Source organism: Poeciliopsis prolifica, unplaced genomic scaffold, assembly GCF_027474105.1.
Source record: "Poeciliopsis prolifica strain line A6 unplaced genomic scaffold, Auburn_PproV2 SCAFFOLD049, whole genome shotgun sequence".
In the NCBI taxonomy this organism is placed as follows: Eukaryota; Metazoa; Chordata; class Actinopteri; order Cyprinodontiformes; family Poeciliidae; genus Poeciliopsis; species Poeciliopsis prolifica.
In genome coordinates this window covers 3,180,434-3,196,418 of record NW_026562424.1, presented here as the reverse complement: position 1 = coordinate 3,196,418, position 15,985 = coordinate 3,180,434, and the positions used below count along the sequence as shown (strand labels likewise).

At 35.6% G+C, this 15,985-nt stretch overlaps 1 protein-coding gene across 1 annotated transcript; it reads left to right on the top strand.

Moving 5' to 3' along the window:
- Window positions 1-1,163: 1,163 nt before the first annotated feature.
- LOC129377666 (integrin alpha-M-like) lies at window positions 1,164-15,569 on the top strand. The gene is made up of 30 exons (XM_055057769.1): window positions 1,164-1,334; window positions 3,347-3,449; window positions 3,537-3,640; window positions 4,302-4,372; window positions 4,474-4,588; window positions 4,717-4,844; window positions 5,078-5,220; window positions 6,423-6,573; window positions 6,968-7,112; window positions 7,356-7,429; window positions 7,527-7,650; window positions 7,857-7,999; window positions 8,902-9,042; window positions 9,155-9,376; window positions 9,687-9,820; window positions 9,969-10,111; window positions 10,185-10,339; window positions 10,449-10,574; window positions 10,760-10,833; window positions 11,694-11,835; window positions 12,152-12,250; window positions 12,481-12,560; window positions 12,638-12,724; window positions 12,804-12,873; window positions 12,974-13,072; window positions 13,148-13,228; window positions 13,472-13,582; window positions 13,686-13,799; window positions 13,878-13,988; window positions 15,020-15,569. Exons 1-30 carry the CDS (start codon window positions 1,298-1,300, stop codon window positions 15,098-15,100), a joined length of 3,408 nt encoding a protein of 1,135 aa, XP_054913744.1. The 5' UTR covers window positions 1,164-1,297; the 3' UTR covers window positions 15,101-15,569.
- Window positions 15,570-15,985: the final 416 nt, after the last annotated feature.

Genomic DNA, 15,985 nt, shown 5'->3' with positions numbered 1-15,985 from the left:
AGATTTTAGATTAAATGGTAAACAACCATTTAATCTAAAAGACAAATGGCAGAACAAAACCCTATATGGATGCAACCTGATTATTTCTACATTTCTAGTTAAAACAACCCAAACACAGGCGAGCAAACCCTGATTCTGTTTCCTTCCCCTTTTGGTTTACCCTGAGCTAATTAATTAAAGCTTTTAGACTCCACACTACAATTTTAGACAACAGACTGGAAAAAAGTTAATTGAAATACTTCTACCTACAGTTTCAAGACCATGTGGATTACACATTTAAAAAACGTAGACAGCGCCTGGCTCTCCTGAGAAGACTCAGGGGCCTTAACACCAGACAGCACACTATGTCCATGGTCTACAAGTCCTTGACTGAGAGTGTGCTGACATTCAACATCATGTCATGGTATGGGTACCTCTCTGTCAAATAAAATAACAAACTGGGACAGATCGTCAACCAGGCTGGAAAGATTATTGGACTTAAACTGCGGCAACTTTCACATTTGTACACGCGGGCCTTAACAAAGAAGGCACATCAAGTCTATCTGGACCCAACTCACCCTCTTCATTGTGCTCTCCGGTTGCTGCCATCTGGACATAGACTTAAAGTCCCAATGGCAAGGAAGAATGGCTATAAGCGATCATTTGTTCCATCAGCTGTGGATATTCAAAATAAAAATCTGACTATATTAACTGAGAATAGATAAGCTTATGTGTTCTCTAAGTCTGCTAGTAGTATTCCACTGATTTTAAATTTCACACAGTAACACAGTGCATTGTGACTCAGTGTAGAAGTTCTGTGTGCTCTCTTAGCAGTAGTATAGTCAACTTTAAATGGTTTTTAATATTTAACTGAATATTGTCATATGACTTGATTTCATTTTACAGATCTTGTTTGTTCATTGTGGATGCAGTTTTGTGGCGACTGTGATGTGTGTTGTGTTGTGTGTTTTTTGTGCCATTGCCAAAGATAAATTTCCATTTTATGCAAGTTTAATGGACAATAAAGGAGTCTAAAGTCTAAAGTCTAAAGCTTTTACACTCCACACTACAATTTTAGATAACAGACTGGAAAAAAGTTCATTGAAATACTTCTGATCTGATTTTCAAGTGCCCCTGATGTAACTCCTCCTACGTCACTCTTCCTCTATTTGCTTTGAGGAGTCTGCTTAAATTTCTGCAGCGTACCCCTCAACACTTTCAGGGGGTAAAGTAACGCTCTCTGCCACCGTATTTTTGCTGAAGCTGGGTGTCAGACAGGATATCACACTTTTAGCTGGCTCTCCATGCCAGAAACACAATGGACTGGATAATTACTCTGGCACTTTTCTGTTCAGGTAAGGAAAAATTGTGTATCTTTGTTCAATTCAGATGTCTTGTGCCAATGTAACAACTTCATTAGGTGTGATTATTTATTTGGAAACTGCAGACAATAAAATAAACTCTTGTTTTATCTGTTACTTCTCAAATGTTACTCAACAAAAAGTTATAAAAAGCAGAACTAATCACAAGACCTATCTTTACAATTCCCTACAAATATCATATAAGACAAAATGTAAAGAAAATAAAGTTTCTTATGTCTTACCTAGAAAAAAGCAAAGAGGCATTTTATTATTGAGACACTGAACTTCTTATGGTCCCTTTTCTGGTCACAAGAGACGTTTTCTACATGCATTGTACTTTGCTGTTTTTGTATTTACTGATTGATCATCAATAAAATATGAAAAATGGTCATTACATATATTTGTGGATAATGTCATCAAGTTGCCTAATTAAAGTGCTGGAAAACAAAAAATCGAAACTTTTATTTTGTAAAACTATTTCAAAACATGATTTATGGCATCATTACTGCCACAGTCTCACAGGTGGTGGTTGAGTAGCATTCACAAAAGTTAATATGTTGACAAAAAACTAAAAGAAGTGTAGAAAAACAACATCCAAGGTGCAAAAATGCTTAAGATATTGAAACTTTCTTGGTTTATATAGAAACTGAAGGAAAGACAATGAGTAGAGCAGACTAGCTGCAGATTAACTGACAAAGCAGATGAACCAACTGTGACTAAGAACCAAAGGGAAGCATATACTGAGAACTGACGAGTTATCTGAGAAACAAATGAGAGCTGTCAGGAAATTAACTGTAAAACAAGAACTGAACAGACAAGAAACTAAAAAGCACCACATAACTAAAACACGCCTCGATATAAGTTACAAAACCAACAGGAGACTGGGAAATGCAGAACAAGAAGTAAATACAGAACAGAAAGGACCAAAAAAACCAAAATAAAACAGGAAGCTTCTAGTAATAAATACCTCAATTGAAGAAACTCTTCACACCTTACGAATAAGGTTCAATAAATTACTCTCACTTTGAGACAATTAACAAACCAGAATGTTAGCATCTAGATATCTGCAGAAGTTCGCAGCAAAAGAAAGTTCACCACCCAGGGTTTGAACTAATATATGAACAGTAGAAATTTGTGGATGAATATAATTCATATATATGCATAATCTCTAAATTTTTCTTCATTTGCCATCTGCAAAGAAATCAATATTCATATCTCATACATTCTACAATTAAATGGACATTGAAAATAAGCAACAGATAATTGCCTGATATAACTTTTTTCACATTTATTTACTATTTTCTTGTTTATTGCCCACAAAATGTCTTTTGTGGGCACCTGAGTGGTGAACCATAATGTCAAAATCTTACCTCTTGTGACATTATTGATTTTAAAAAATACAAATCTAAAATGGGGCTGAACAGTGGCACAGCTGCCTTACAGCAAAAAGGTCCTGGGTTCAATTCCCAGTCTAGATCTTTTTGCATGGAATTTGGACGTTCTTCCTGTGCAAGTGCAGGTTCTTTTCAACTTCCTCCCACAGTCCAAAAAACATGACTGTCAGGTTAATTGGGTTCCCTAAAATTCTCCTTGGGTGTGTGCATGCACGGTAGTTTGTCCTGTCTGTGTTGCCCTGCGACAGATTGGCGACCTGTCAACATGACCCCGCCTCTCACTGGTTGGCTGCTGGAGACAGGCACCAGCACCCCTCCAGAACCCAATGGGATAAGGGTGTAAGAAAATGGATGGATGAAGCTAAAAGGGCTTTTGGAGGAAGATTTTCAATCTAAGATTTTGGTATTTAGTGCTCCCTAGAGGTTAAACACAGACATTGCCGAATATGTCAGTTCTTTCCTGCAATCTTCACCAAAGTGGTACTGTGTACAGTCATTGAAATAGAAAAAGTTATTAAAACAGAAGAAGTGAATAACAAACAAATTATAAAAAAAAAACCCATCATAGCTCTGAAAAAAATTCTGTAAATTGTTTTCTTCTTTTTTCCTCAGTGCTAAAAACTGCAGTCAGCTTTAATGTTGATTCTGGGTCTTGGACAACCCTCAGTCAAGATGATGAAAGTTTTGGCTACCAGGTGGTGCAAAGACAATCAGAGTGAGTCTTGATTTAATTTTTAAAACTTCTGTTTTGTAAAATGTTTCTAAAATGGTTTCTAAACATTGTTTTCTGTGTTTCTCTCAGTGTGCTTGTCAGCGCCCCACTACATCAGTATGAACATAATAAAAAGGGACAGATATATCGGTGCAACCCAAGAGAGAATAGATGTAGCAGTCTTCCTGCTCTAGGTAGGAATCATTTTACTCCTGATTTTACATGTGCACAAATTTCACAATAAAGACATTTAAAATTACACATTTTCTAAGTTGATCTCATGACCAGATGTTGCATGGACGAGGTGCTTCAAGAAATAAATGAAATACTGAGCAATGTCAAACATGCAGTCCTATAAAAAACTATTTCTCCATCAAACTTATATATGCCATATTCTAATCTAAATATTTTCAACAAGGCAAAAACACAAAATCTTACCAAGAATGTTTGTCTAGTTTCGAGTGCAAATATTTTAGTACACTTAAACTAAACCAAAAATAACTTAGAAGTAACTTCTCAAAAAGATAAACACGCTTGCTTAAAATTAATCGTTCCTAAATACAGCCACAAGCAGATTTTTGTTTCACATAAAACTGGAAAAAATGTCCTGTAATACATTGTCAGTGGAGCTGTTAGTGCTTGTGTCTACGTTAAAAATTGTTGCCTTAAAACAAGCTTTTACTATTAAGTTATTTTGTCTTGTCTTTCATCAAACTGGTGATACAACAGCTTCAGTTGTGCGATTAAAACAAAGTGAAATGCTGCAATAGAATACTGTATGGCATTAATTATTTGGGAACCAGGTAAATGATGATAGCTTAGAAAAGTCGTCACCACCAGTGATTGTTTTTACAGAGGAAAGAGCTGCAGTCAACATGTCTCTTGGTTTGGCGATGGCAAATGATCCATCAACACAAAAAACAATGGTGAGAAGATGAGCTGCAGAAAATGATGAATAAAGGATGAAAACGTGAAGTTAAAGTGACCATCAAATATGAATTTGTAATATTATTGACACCTTTTTCAGATCTGTGGTCCAACCATTCCCAGAGACTGCACAACTATCACCATGTCCAATGGTTTGTGCTATGAGATCGATCGGTATGATACGATTGAAAAGTCTTACCCGTCTGCGACTGAAGGTAAGTGCAGTGAGCATGTTCCATCATAATTATGTCACTGAATCTGTAAACTGGAGGTTAAGTTTCTCATCAACACACTTAAATAATGGTGGTGGAAACTGGTCTGGATCTCTGATCTCTTTTCACAGAGTGTCGAACCCAAGCTGACATTGCATTTCTGCTGGATGGCTCAGGCAGTGTAGTTTATGATGATTTTATCAAAATGAAAGAATTTGTGAAAAATCTGATCAGAACATTCCAGGGAAGAGACACACAGGTGAGACTCTCATTGGTAATTTGGTCTAATGTTTTAGTGAATGTGTCTCTGCTTGGTGTAGCTGGGAGGCCCTCAAAAATTGATCCAGTCAGGTAAGTGGGAATGAAAAAATTAATAACTTTTTTTTAAGTGTATATCTTGTTCCATTTATTTGCTGCTTTTATCGTACTGTGGTTCTTTTTTATTGAAAGGAGTTTTAATTTAATAACCCTGTTTTTGTTTTACTTTTGCAGTTTGCCATTACCCAGTTTGCCACTGATTCAAAAATCGAATATGACTTTAATACTTTTAACACTTCCAACTGGGAAACTCAGATTAACAGGATCCGTCAATTAGCTGGAAAAACATATACAGCTAAAGGCATCCAAAATGTTGTGTAAGTACTGTGGCATGTCAATGTATCACACACTACATTATTTCAAGACTATTATACAGAAAGATTAAACTGACAAATTAAAAGTAAAATTTATTTTTTCTAAAGCATGTTTAGAATACCACTTTTTCTGTTTAAAGAAGCTGAAGATTTATTTAGCAGCTCATGTTTTTCACACGCAAGAAAAACTAATTATTGATGTAACTCAAGAGAGATTCTAGATTGACTCTAGCCTACCAATTGCCTTTCTGTGCTTTTCGGCTCGATTAAAATCTTGCTTACAGCACAGTCTGGACTTTTTGCCATTTACTTGGATTTGCTACAGAAGATCTACTGGGCCTGTCAGCAAACAGAAGGAGAAGTTGAGAATGATGATGTCAATTTTCTGCAGTGTTTTAGAACTGTAGTCTGTCTGTAGTTTAAGTAATGACAGCGGAGGAAGTGAACAAAGCTGTTCACTCCATGTTGGACACACTTCCAAATATTAAATTAACATTAACAGCCATCTCATTCGGTTCCGACCTTCTCTTTTTGCAATGTAGGTAGAAATCTACAGTAAGCTTCATAGCGTCGAAATGAGGTGCTACATTAGTCACATTAGTCACAGAAATGAGGTGCTACATTAGTCTCTGTCTGATGTATTTTTTAAACGGTGACAGAAAAATCTGACCAGTCATTTCAACATATTACGCATACTTGACTACTTGGTGCAGCTGCACAAAAAAATGCAGTTTTACACACAGAATATTGCAGAGCTCACTTAATGTTTCTTCCAAAGAAAAATTAAGTTTCTTCTTTTCTTCCAAAGAAGAAAAATTTCCTTCAGAGTATCATATCCGATCTGGGCACAATCTGAGAGCTGATGGGGGAGCGTTGTAAAAAGTTATGGACAAATGACTATGGAATGAATCTGAAACATTGCTGTGAGATTATTTTTCCACTGAAGGCAGTGTTTGCAGGATGACATAACATTCAGAGTCTTGCTGACTTCTGATCACTTCAATTGGTGAAATAGTACCTTGCAAAATTTTGTCACTGCAGAGAAAGAGTTAACTGTAATCATTTAGATGATGACACAATGTGAATTATCCATTCAGCTTGTTGGATATTAATTCAAAATTAAATGCCATAAAATGTAGAGATCGGTAATCAGTGAAATTGCAATCGGTTCAACGCTAATATTTACGTATTTTTTCTTTTGACAGGAATGACGTCTTCTCACCACAAAAGGGTTCCAGACCAAATGTGAAACGGATTTTGATAGTGATTACAGATGGAGAATCAACTGACCCCGAAGAATTACCAACAGCAACACAACTAGCTGACAAAAAGAAAATAGCTCGATTTGTTATTGGAGTAAATTGCATCTATTACTTATTTTCCAATTTCTTGTAAATATTTATGTTTTTTGTGTGCTAAAACTACAGACATTGCATAATAAAAAAGAATTATTGGCTTTGATACTTATTGCATTATTACATCTTCTTTTGTAAGGTGAAATCTGTCAAAAGCAATAAATCTAAAACATACAATCTATTTTTCCTCTCAAGATCTTGATATAAATTGACATAAAATCTAAATTTTTAGAACTGTTTTACTGTACTAAAAACTGTGATAAAAACAAGTATGTTTCTCCAACTATTTTAGACACAAAAACATGAACTAAGAGAAAATTTAGATAAAGACAATTGTGATTATTGTTTTGAAAAGAACAACTGCAGTATGTTTTACATTTTATTTACACTTCTAGGTGGGGGATGCATTTAAAAGTACAGCAGCAAAAAAAGAGCTCAGAACGATTGCATCTGCTGACAATTTTGTGTTTGAAGTGGATAGCTTTGGTGCGCTCGACGAAATACGGAACAACTTGCATGCCAAAATTTTTTCCATTGAAGGTAAAAAATGCATAATTTTACAAGGCCTGAAACAATTATTCACTTTTCAGCATGATAAAAATGTTTTTGATATCACATTTTATTTCACAGCTGTGGCTTTTAACAAACCACAATAATACAACACATATATAGTTATATTACTTTTTTAATTTGCAGGAACACAAACTCAAAAACCTAGAAAAACATCTCAGTATTTCGTTAATAAATTCAGAAACCTGATTTATTTTTATTTTTTTTGCAAAGGATCTCAAGGGACTGGAGCGACACTGAAACAAGAAATGTCTCAAGAAGGCTTCAGAGCAGCTTACGTGTCTGGGGTAAATAATCTTGAAGTAAAATTTTCAGTGTTGCAGTCATACAGCATTAAAAACAACCCACAATTGAAATGACATGTTCTCTGTTCTTGCATTGCAGTATATTCAGATGACTATGGTTGGTGCAAACCAGTGGAAAGGAGGCTACAAGAAATACTTGCTTAGCAATGTTTTAAACACAGTATCATTTGAGCCATCGTCCATTGAGACTGACAGTTACCTTGGTAAGAACAGATTAGAAATCTTTTTTTACCAGCACAAATTTACTTTGATTTAACAAAGATAATTAATTGACCCGAAAACTTGCTATTTTTGTCTATTAAAAAGCCACGTGTAGGTATTTCAGTTTAACAACATGACTATCCAAAACTTTTAATGTTACAAAAACCTATTTTCTGATGTCTCTGACGATTTAACCATTAAATTCCAGGTTATTCCATGGCTTTTGCTAAAACCAACGATGTCAATGAACCACTGACAATTCTTGGTGCTCCAAGAAATAAACACAAAGGAGTTGTTATGACTGTTTTCAGAGAGCAACTGAGAGATAACATCAGACCGCGTGAACAACAGGTAGGTACAGGTAAAACCGGACATTTACATGTACTCATTTTCATCTTTGTCTGGCATTAAATTAGGCCAAACTATTCTTGTTTTAGGACAGCAAGAAAAAACAACAACAATTATTCATGTTTCTTAAACACCAAAAATAATTATGAGATTATTTACTGACTTTTTCCAAATTCAGTGGCTCAGATACATTTCTTTTGTATTTAATAGAAAAAATAATATGTTGACATTCTTGGGACCAATAGGAATTTGTAGGGCCAGCATTTCATGTAACCTTAATGGCCTTGTTGCTGAACTATTCCCCTATTACTGTGATTATTCCTAAATAAAATCTATAAGGTTGATAATTGCAATATAAGCTTCAGAATCTAAGAAGCCTTCAATAATAAGGTTATGTTTTCCTGAAGCCACCTTCAAAATAATTTGCTAATTTTCTTAGTCATAGTATGCTTGTCAGACAAACTTTAGCTTCCTGGAGGATGTATTTTGGCATTCTTCAGACAATGATGGCATTGAGAAGTGTACCAGACTGTCCTCAACTTCAGAGGTTGCATGATGTTCTCAGGCATGCAAACTGCTTTCTTTTCTTCTAAAAATAATTATGGTAATTATAACCTAAACTTAATTTGCTTAGTTTCATCAGACCAGAGAGCACGTCACCAAAACAAAAAAAGATATTTGTCCCCGAGTACATTTCCAAACTATCACCTAGACTTTGTATTGTTTCCAGAGAAAAGGCTTCTTTTTCTGAGTGGTTTTCAGATCATGTAGGTACATAGTTTGTTTCATCCTTGATAAGGGAGCAGGAACTTTGAACTGTGTTAATTAAATTAACTGTGCATGCAGCTAATGATGACTCTCTTAGAAGAAAGACTCTCTTGTTAATTTCTTCTTGTTTTCTCCAGACTGGTGAATATTTTGGGGCTGAGGTTTGTGCCATGGATGTGGATGCTGATGGTGTTACTGATCTCATCCTCATATCGTCTCCGATGTATAAAGACGTTGATAGAGAAGGACGTGTTTATGTCTGTAAATTAAGAGGTTTGGTAAATGTCGAGCGATTTATGCTTTTTTAAAATTTTAATTCACCAAGTTCTTTGATATTCTGTTCTTATTTGGATAAAACCATAACTTTTACTCATCCACATATTTTTCCAGGATGTGGTTTGCTATTTTAATAATCCATCACAAATAACCACACTAAGAGGTGATGTGTCTGTCAGAGGAAGGTTTGGGTCGTCTCTTGCTGTTCTGCCTGATATAAATGCAGACACATTCAATGATTTGGCCATTGGAGCTCCTTTGGAGAATGATGGCCAAGGCAGCATCTACATATTCCAAGGAGAAGGAAGAAGAAAAATAAATCCTACTTACTCACAGGTGAGTGAAACACAAGCCTAAACCTCTAAATGTTTTGTTTTTCAAAATGAGTTGAATCTTCACAGTTGGTAGGGTCTTTATTGAATGGAGTTTACTTGTTCTTCATTTTACTCTGTAAGTTCTCTCCAGCTACTCTGGCTTCCTCTCACAGTCTCAAGATGAAACTACTCAGTGAACTGGTTATGTTCAGTCACCCTTAAAAGCTTGTGTGTTAGCTGTCTCCCCAGCCACACTTTGACTCTGCACAGACAAGCTGGTATAGAAAATGGATAGATGAACTTGAGAAATCAAGATGTTTCTCATTATACAGAGAATTGCTGCATCTGCCGTCCAATCAGGCCTGAAGTTCTTTGGCATCTCAATCAGTCAGTCTTCCTACGATCAGAGTGGTGATGGACTTCCTGACTTAGCAGTGGGTTCAAAGGGGAAAGTAGTCTTACTCAGGTAAGTCCCCAGTATTGTTATTTATTAACACATATCTTTCCTAGTTCAACAAATTCTTCTTCATTTGCAACCTAAATATGTTTATGCAATAAATGTGTTAATTGCATCATAATCTCAAAACAAACAAAATGGCATTTTTTGTTTCTAGATCCAGACCAGTCGTATCAGTGACTGCCACTGTGTCGTTCAACCCAAATCCAATCCCGACTCAAAACCCTGACTGTTCAAAACCACTGCCAAGTAAGGCTACTGTCTGCTTTACTATGAGCAAACTGTCTAATGTGAATGAAGGTACATTTCTTACTTTACTTTTTAATTTATATTTTTATCAAAGCACTTTTATGAAACAAAACACATTTTCCAGCTCAAGCACAGGTTAATTTTACTTTAACATTGGACACAAATCGTCAGAAACAAAACAGCCGAGCTGAGATCAGCAAAGATGTGAGACACAAGAGTGGATCTGTTCATCTTAAATTAAATAAGAAAGAATGTGTTTATGTACACTTCTTTATCAAGGTAAGTTCTAATACAACTTTTACAGTATTCTTCTGTAACTATGTAAGATTCTACTGGATTTTCTTTTTAAATTATCTTTCTATTTCATAATGTTTCCATTGTCTTGAAGCCTTGTCCAGATGACTATTTCAATCCACTCAATAATGAGCTCAGATTCACATTTGATGGTTTAGTTTCTGACTCAAACCCAAGACCAAGCCTTTCTCCAAAGGTCCAAACCACAACCTCAAATCCTGTGAGTAACTCCTGTACACCATTTACCTGATTGAGCAAAAATCTTCATGGTTCATAGTGCCTTTCATGGCTACTGCTATTCCATACAAAATGTTTATGACAAATTTATTTCAAAATCATATGCTTGATCTAAATATTCATTTTTGCCTGATCAGATCTTCTGAACAGTTTACTTCTCATTCACAGCTTAGCTTTAAGGCCAATTGTGGAATTGATAAAGTTTGTGAAGATAACTTGAAGATGGATTTCAACTTCACTACGTAAGAGAGTTGTTTCTGGAAGCAAAGCCTTTATGTGTGAATTTTTTCATATTATGTCTGTAAAAACTACATAACTGCATATTTTTGGCAAAAGCAACAACTAAATGAAACTGAACATTTTCAAGTTCAGCAAACTTTAGTTACAGTTTACTGAAATCAGGTATCTACTACCCTGGTAAAAACCACTGCCCTGTTCTACTCTGTGCCTCAAACGAAGGGTCTGGAACCCTGGCAATGAAAACAATTGCTTACTGGGAGAATTTAAAAATTTTTCCGCCAACCACTAACTTTTAAGTGTGATGTGTGTTAAGCACCAGTTCAGTTCTATGACGCGGCCTGCCCTGTAAACAGCCACTCCCCGATTAAAAGAGCAAAGCTGAACAAGGCATCTCTCAATGTAAAGTCAATATTTAGAAGCATTGCCAACATGTTCTGAAAGACTATGTTTACTTCAGCCGCTGCCATTACTAAGACTACAGGAAAACAGTGATTCCAAAGCAGCGCAGAAAATTGTTGTCATTGTTCACAACTTCTCTTTCTGTTCACTGACTGGCCGGGCAATGTGTGACAGACAATGTCTAAAAACAGTTTTTCTCCTGACTTTGCCTGTTGAATAAGACTGTGCTTCTCCTCTTTTACCAAAATGATTTCTACTTACTAAATCCCACTATAATGAGAGGAAGATAAAATCATATTCCTTCAGATTCAGAAGGTTTCATACATCTCCATAGTATTGAATTATTCTGACACGCTTGGGTTCTGTGCTGACTTGTCAGTCCAGGTTTACGTTCCACATACCAAATCACATACCTATACTGTTGTGATTTTCATCTTTTTGTTCTTGTCAATTGCTTTTTCAGATCCTCAGTGGTCAAATTTGGAATAGATAAACTTCTGAATGTGACCGTCTTTGTGGAAAACCGAGGGGAAAACTCATACAACAGTCACATTGTTCTCACATACCCAGTTGGGCTGTCCTACAGAAAGGTTACATCTGAGAAAGTAAGGGACTGTGTATATATACATATATATATACTGCTCAATAAAATAAAGGGAACACAACACAATATAACTCCAAGTAAATCAAACTTCTGTGAAATCAAACTGTCCACTTAGAAAGCAACACTGATTGACAATCAATATCACCTGCTGTTGTGCAAATGGAATAGACAACAGGTGGAAATTATTTTCATATTTATTTCATTCATTCAGATCTAGGATGTGTTATTTGAGTGTTCCCTTTATTTTTTTTGAGCAGTGAATATATCCCACCATATATCCCAGCGGTGACAAGCTGATGATCTGTGTTTTATTGCAGGGAAGAATTGAGTGCAACTCTGTGGACAGTGAGGATGGTGTAACTAAAGGAAAGACAGTCTGTAGTATCGACAAACCAATATTCAGAAGCAACTCTGCGGTTAGTTTGTGCTGCTCCTTCACACTAATGGCAATAGAAAATAAAAAAAGAAAAAATTATTGACTTAATTATAAAAGGAATCAATTAAATGGATAAAATGATGCAACAAATAGAACTTAAATACAATAATTGTGACTCAACATGCTCGTCTTGGAATAGCTTTACAAATAGTGCTGCTATTTAACTAGAAGAGGACGTCGTCTGATCCTTTTCTTTCATTTCCTTTTTAGGCAATCTTCATTGTCTCATATGGTTTCAACACCAACAGTGATCTTAGTAGAAAGATTGAAGTGACTGTGAACGCCGCCAGGTACAATTCATGAGTTTAAGGTGCAGCTCTTTGATGCTGAAGTTTTACCTCATTTTTCGTTTGATCTTTCTTTATAGTGACAATGAGCATCATTCCCATTTTAGTGAAGTCTACAAAAACAAAGACATTGATGTCAAGTACAGTGTTTTTATTGCAATTGAAAGGTTTGTGAATTGAAACAAATTATTATTTTTTATCGCTGAAAGATATCTGATTAAACAAATTCATGAAATGTGTGCTCAGCTCCCTCAGCTACAACAATTTCACATTTGGAGAAAATGCTGTTCAGAAACCACTTGAGCAAAAAATAAAGGTAAAAGAAAATGTTTTATTTGGATCAGTAATATATTCTACAATCTGGTTCGGTCATCATATAATTTGTGTTATTTGCGTTTTATTCCCTATTCTATTAGGTTTTTAACGCCATCAGACCACTAAATTTCACTGTGGTGCTTAAAGTTCCTGTAAAACTTGGTGACAAAGACATCTGGGTGGACATGAGCAGTTTTCAGGTGACAAATGCTACAACCTAGAAATAATTAAATGTAAATAAGACTTAAACTGATGAGGTGGAGCTCTGTTTTCAGATTCCAGGCTGTCAAAGCAGCAGAGATGAAGAACCTACTGACACTGACTTTGTTAATACAATAAAAGAAAAGAAAATATTGGTAAGTATGTCTTTATAGGTTGCCTCTCACAAGGTTATTCATTTCATTTTTTTTATTAAGAATGTTACTTTTATAGGTAATTTTAGAATAACATGAATCCTTTGCATTTCAACTCTAAATTTATGAGAGGTTTTATAATGTTCACTGTGCTGATTAACACTTTGTTAAACTGTCTTTTGATTTAGGTTTTGCATTTAGTGTTCTGAAATTAATCAGCATTATGCAACTTTAATTTTGGTACAGGACTGCACTGTTGCAAAGTGCAGAGTGTTCAGGTGCTCTGAGTTCATGGGAAAGGACATGGGCACAACATACAACATCTCTGCAAACATCAGCTCAGGATGGATAGAACAGGTAAATGATGTGAAGTTGATGTCGTTGGGCTGACTAGGCTGTTAAATGTAAAAAAAATATATATGAAAAATTTCATCGTCCCTGATGTGTTTCTGTCTCTCAGATTGGACTTTCATCTGCTAAGTTTCTCCTGACCAGTACAGCCAGTCTAGAGTATGATGAAAGCCAGTACATCTTCTTCTCTACAGCCTCTAATAGTGACCCTCCTGTTCACAAGGTGACAGCAAGTTACTATTAACCTTAGTACCAATCAGACCTTTTAAGGATTTTAAACTTCTGAACCTCTCATTTTCAGATTGAAGCAGAGATAGAAGTGTTTCCCAAACCAGATTTCACTAAAGAGATTATAGGAGGATCTCTGGGAGGATTGGCCATTCTGATTCTACTAACTGTCGGTCTGTATAAGGTGAGTCAACCAAGGTTGTCTTAAAATCCCAAAGATCCTTAGTTGAATGTAATTGACAAAACATGGCCAGATGTTTTTTTAAAGGGAACACCTTATGCAAAATTTACTTTTTGCATATTTTTATACTTCCATTCGTAAATGGACTGAACATATATAGCAGGATTCCAATCTTTTGACCAAGTCAAAGTGCTTTACCATACACACTCCAATGTATACACCAATACGCAGATCGGTAGGCAATTTGGGGTTTAGTGCATGTCCAGAGGAAGTTGGACTCAAACCTACAACCTTCTGATCCAAAGACAAGTACTCTACCCACAGAGCCACAACCGCCCTTTCCATCATTAGCATTTCAACTGCTTCTAAGCACGTAAAAAGTCCAAGCACTTGGAAAAAAATACCCAACCCAGATAACTATCAATCTCCAGTATCTTCATGTGCGATTATAAATGTTCAGTTGTGGGGCGGGTGCATGGCTAGCAGCAGCTCATTTGGATTTAAAGTGACAAGACGCTCTAAATCAGCTCATTCCGAAAGGAGCTATAAATAGAACCAACCAGACTGAACTGTCATTATCTAATACTGTGTTCAGACCAAACGCGTTTTGCGTGTCAACAACGTGTCTGACGTGTGCACGTTGAAGTCAGACGCTTGACAGTTTGCTGTAGACACGTCAAAATCGCTGTTGTTCACATTGTTTTCAGTTGCCAATTGATTGTCGCTCCCCCGTCTAGTGGCAAAATTTAGGACTTTTCAACTCCAGTGTCAGACTCGCTTACGCTTGAAATGCTGTAACCTCGCAGCGCTCAACGTGCAAAGCATGTGACATAGACTGAATGTAAAGCAGACACCCCTGACGCTCAGATTGTGTTTGGTCTGAATGACTTTGTGTAACATGAAGCTCATACAACTATCCTAACTTGTTCAAGGAAGTATAATAGGTAACCTTCAAATGTTTATCTTATGTCTTCCACCATTTATCTTTCCACGCATAATTTTCATTCTTCTTTCTTTTCTGTTTTTTCTCTCAGGCTGGATTTTTCAAGAGCAAATATAATGAGATGATTAATGACAATGCAGGACCTGAAGGAGATGCACTAGCAGAGGGATGAAAGTGCCTCTTACTTGATATGTCCGTCCAGTGCCTTTGTAATGATCACTGTTTCTATGAAATGGCATTTTAATTTAGTGAATGTACCAAACACAATGTGTATTTATTATCCAAACCATTCTAATTTGAACAACAAACAGAAATAAAATGTTTGTTGTTGAAAACAGTAAAGGCATGTATAGAATAACTGGTAAGAAATTTTGTTTTCTTAATGTTAGGGAAGAGTTAGGGTACATTCTCTCTTTTAAAACTGCAATTGAAGACACAAAAGAGAGCTTTGCACTGCTGCTCACAATTACTGGGGACTTAAGGGGTTTAATAATGTTGATGTATAAAGGACCTGAAACACAAAATGAACTATCCACAAATTCAATGTAATGTTGCAAGAACTTTTCTAGTAGTCATAACAGTCTTAAAAATGACTGTTATGAGTTTATTTTGCACTCTGAATAAAACCTTTTGTAAATACATGTTTTATCTTTATCAAGTGATTTTATGATGGACAAAAGAAACATAACAGTCAAGAATTTTCAAATAGTTTGAAGGCTAAAAAACTGTCTGTGCTTGACAAAAGTATGTAAAATAGCTTTATTTAGAAATAAAGATATGCAATATATACATGTTTCTTGTGCTGTGTTAATAAAGAAAACAGATATTTTATTTAATAAAATTAATGATCAGATTTTTTTGTATTGTTCAGATTTTGTTATAGTAATGTGTAATGTGATAAATAGAAATAAATAGCCAGACATATTTAAATCTTTAAAGGTCGAAGAATTACATGTAAGAACGTTTTTTTTTTTTTTTTTGCCAGGCACTGACTAAAAATAGAAGACATAAGAAAATGTGTTCAGTCAAACTGGCTGGAAATTATTTTATGTTGTCC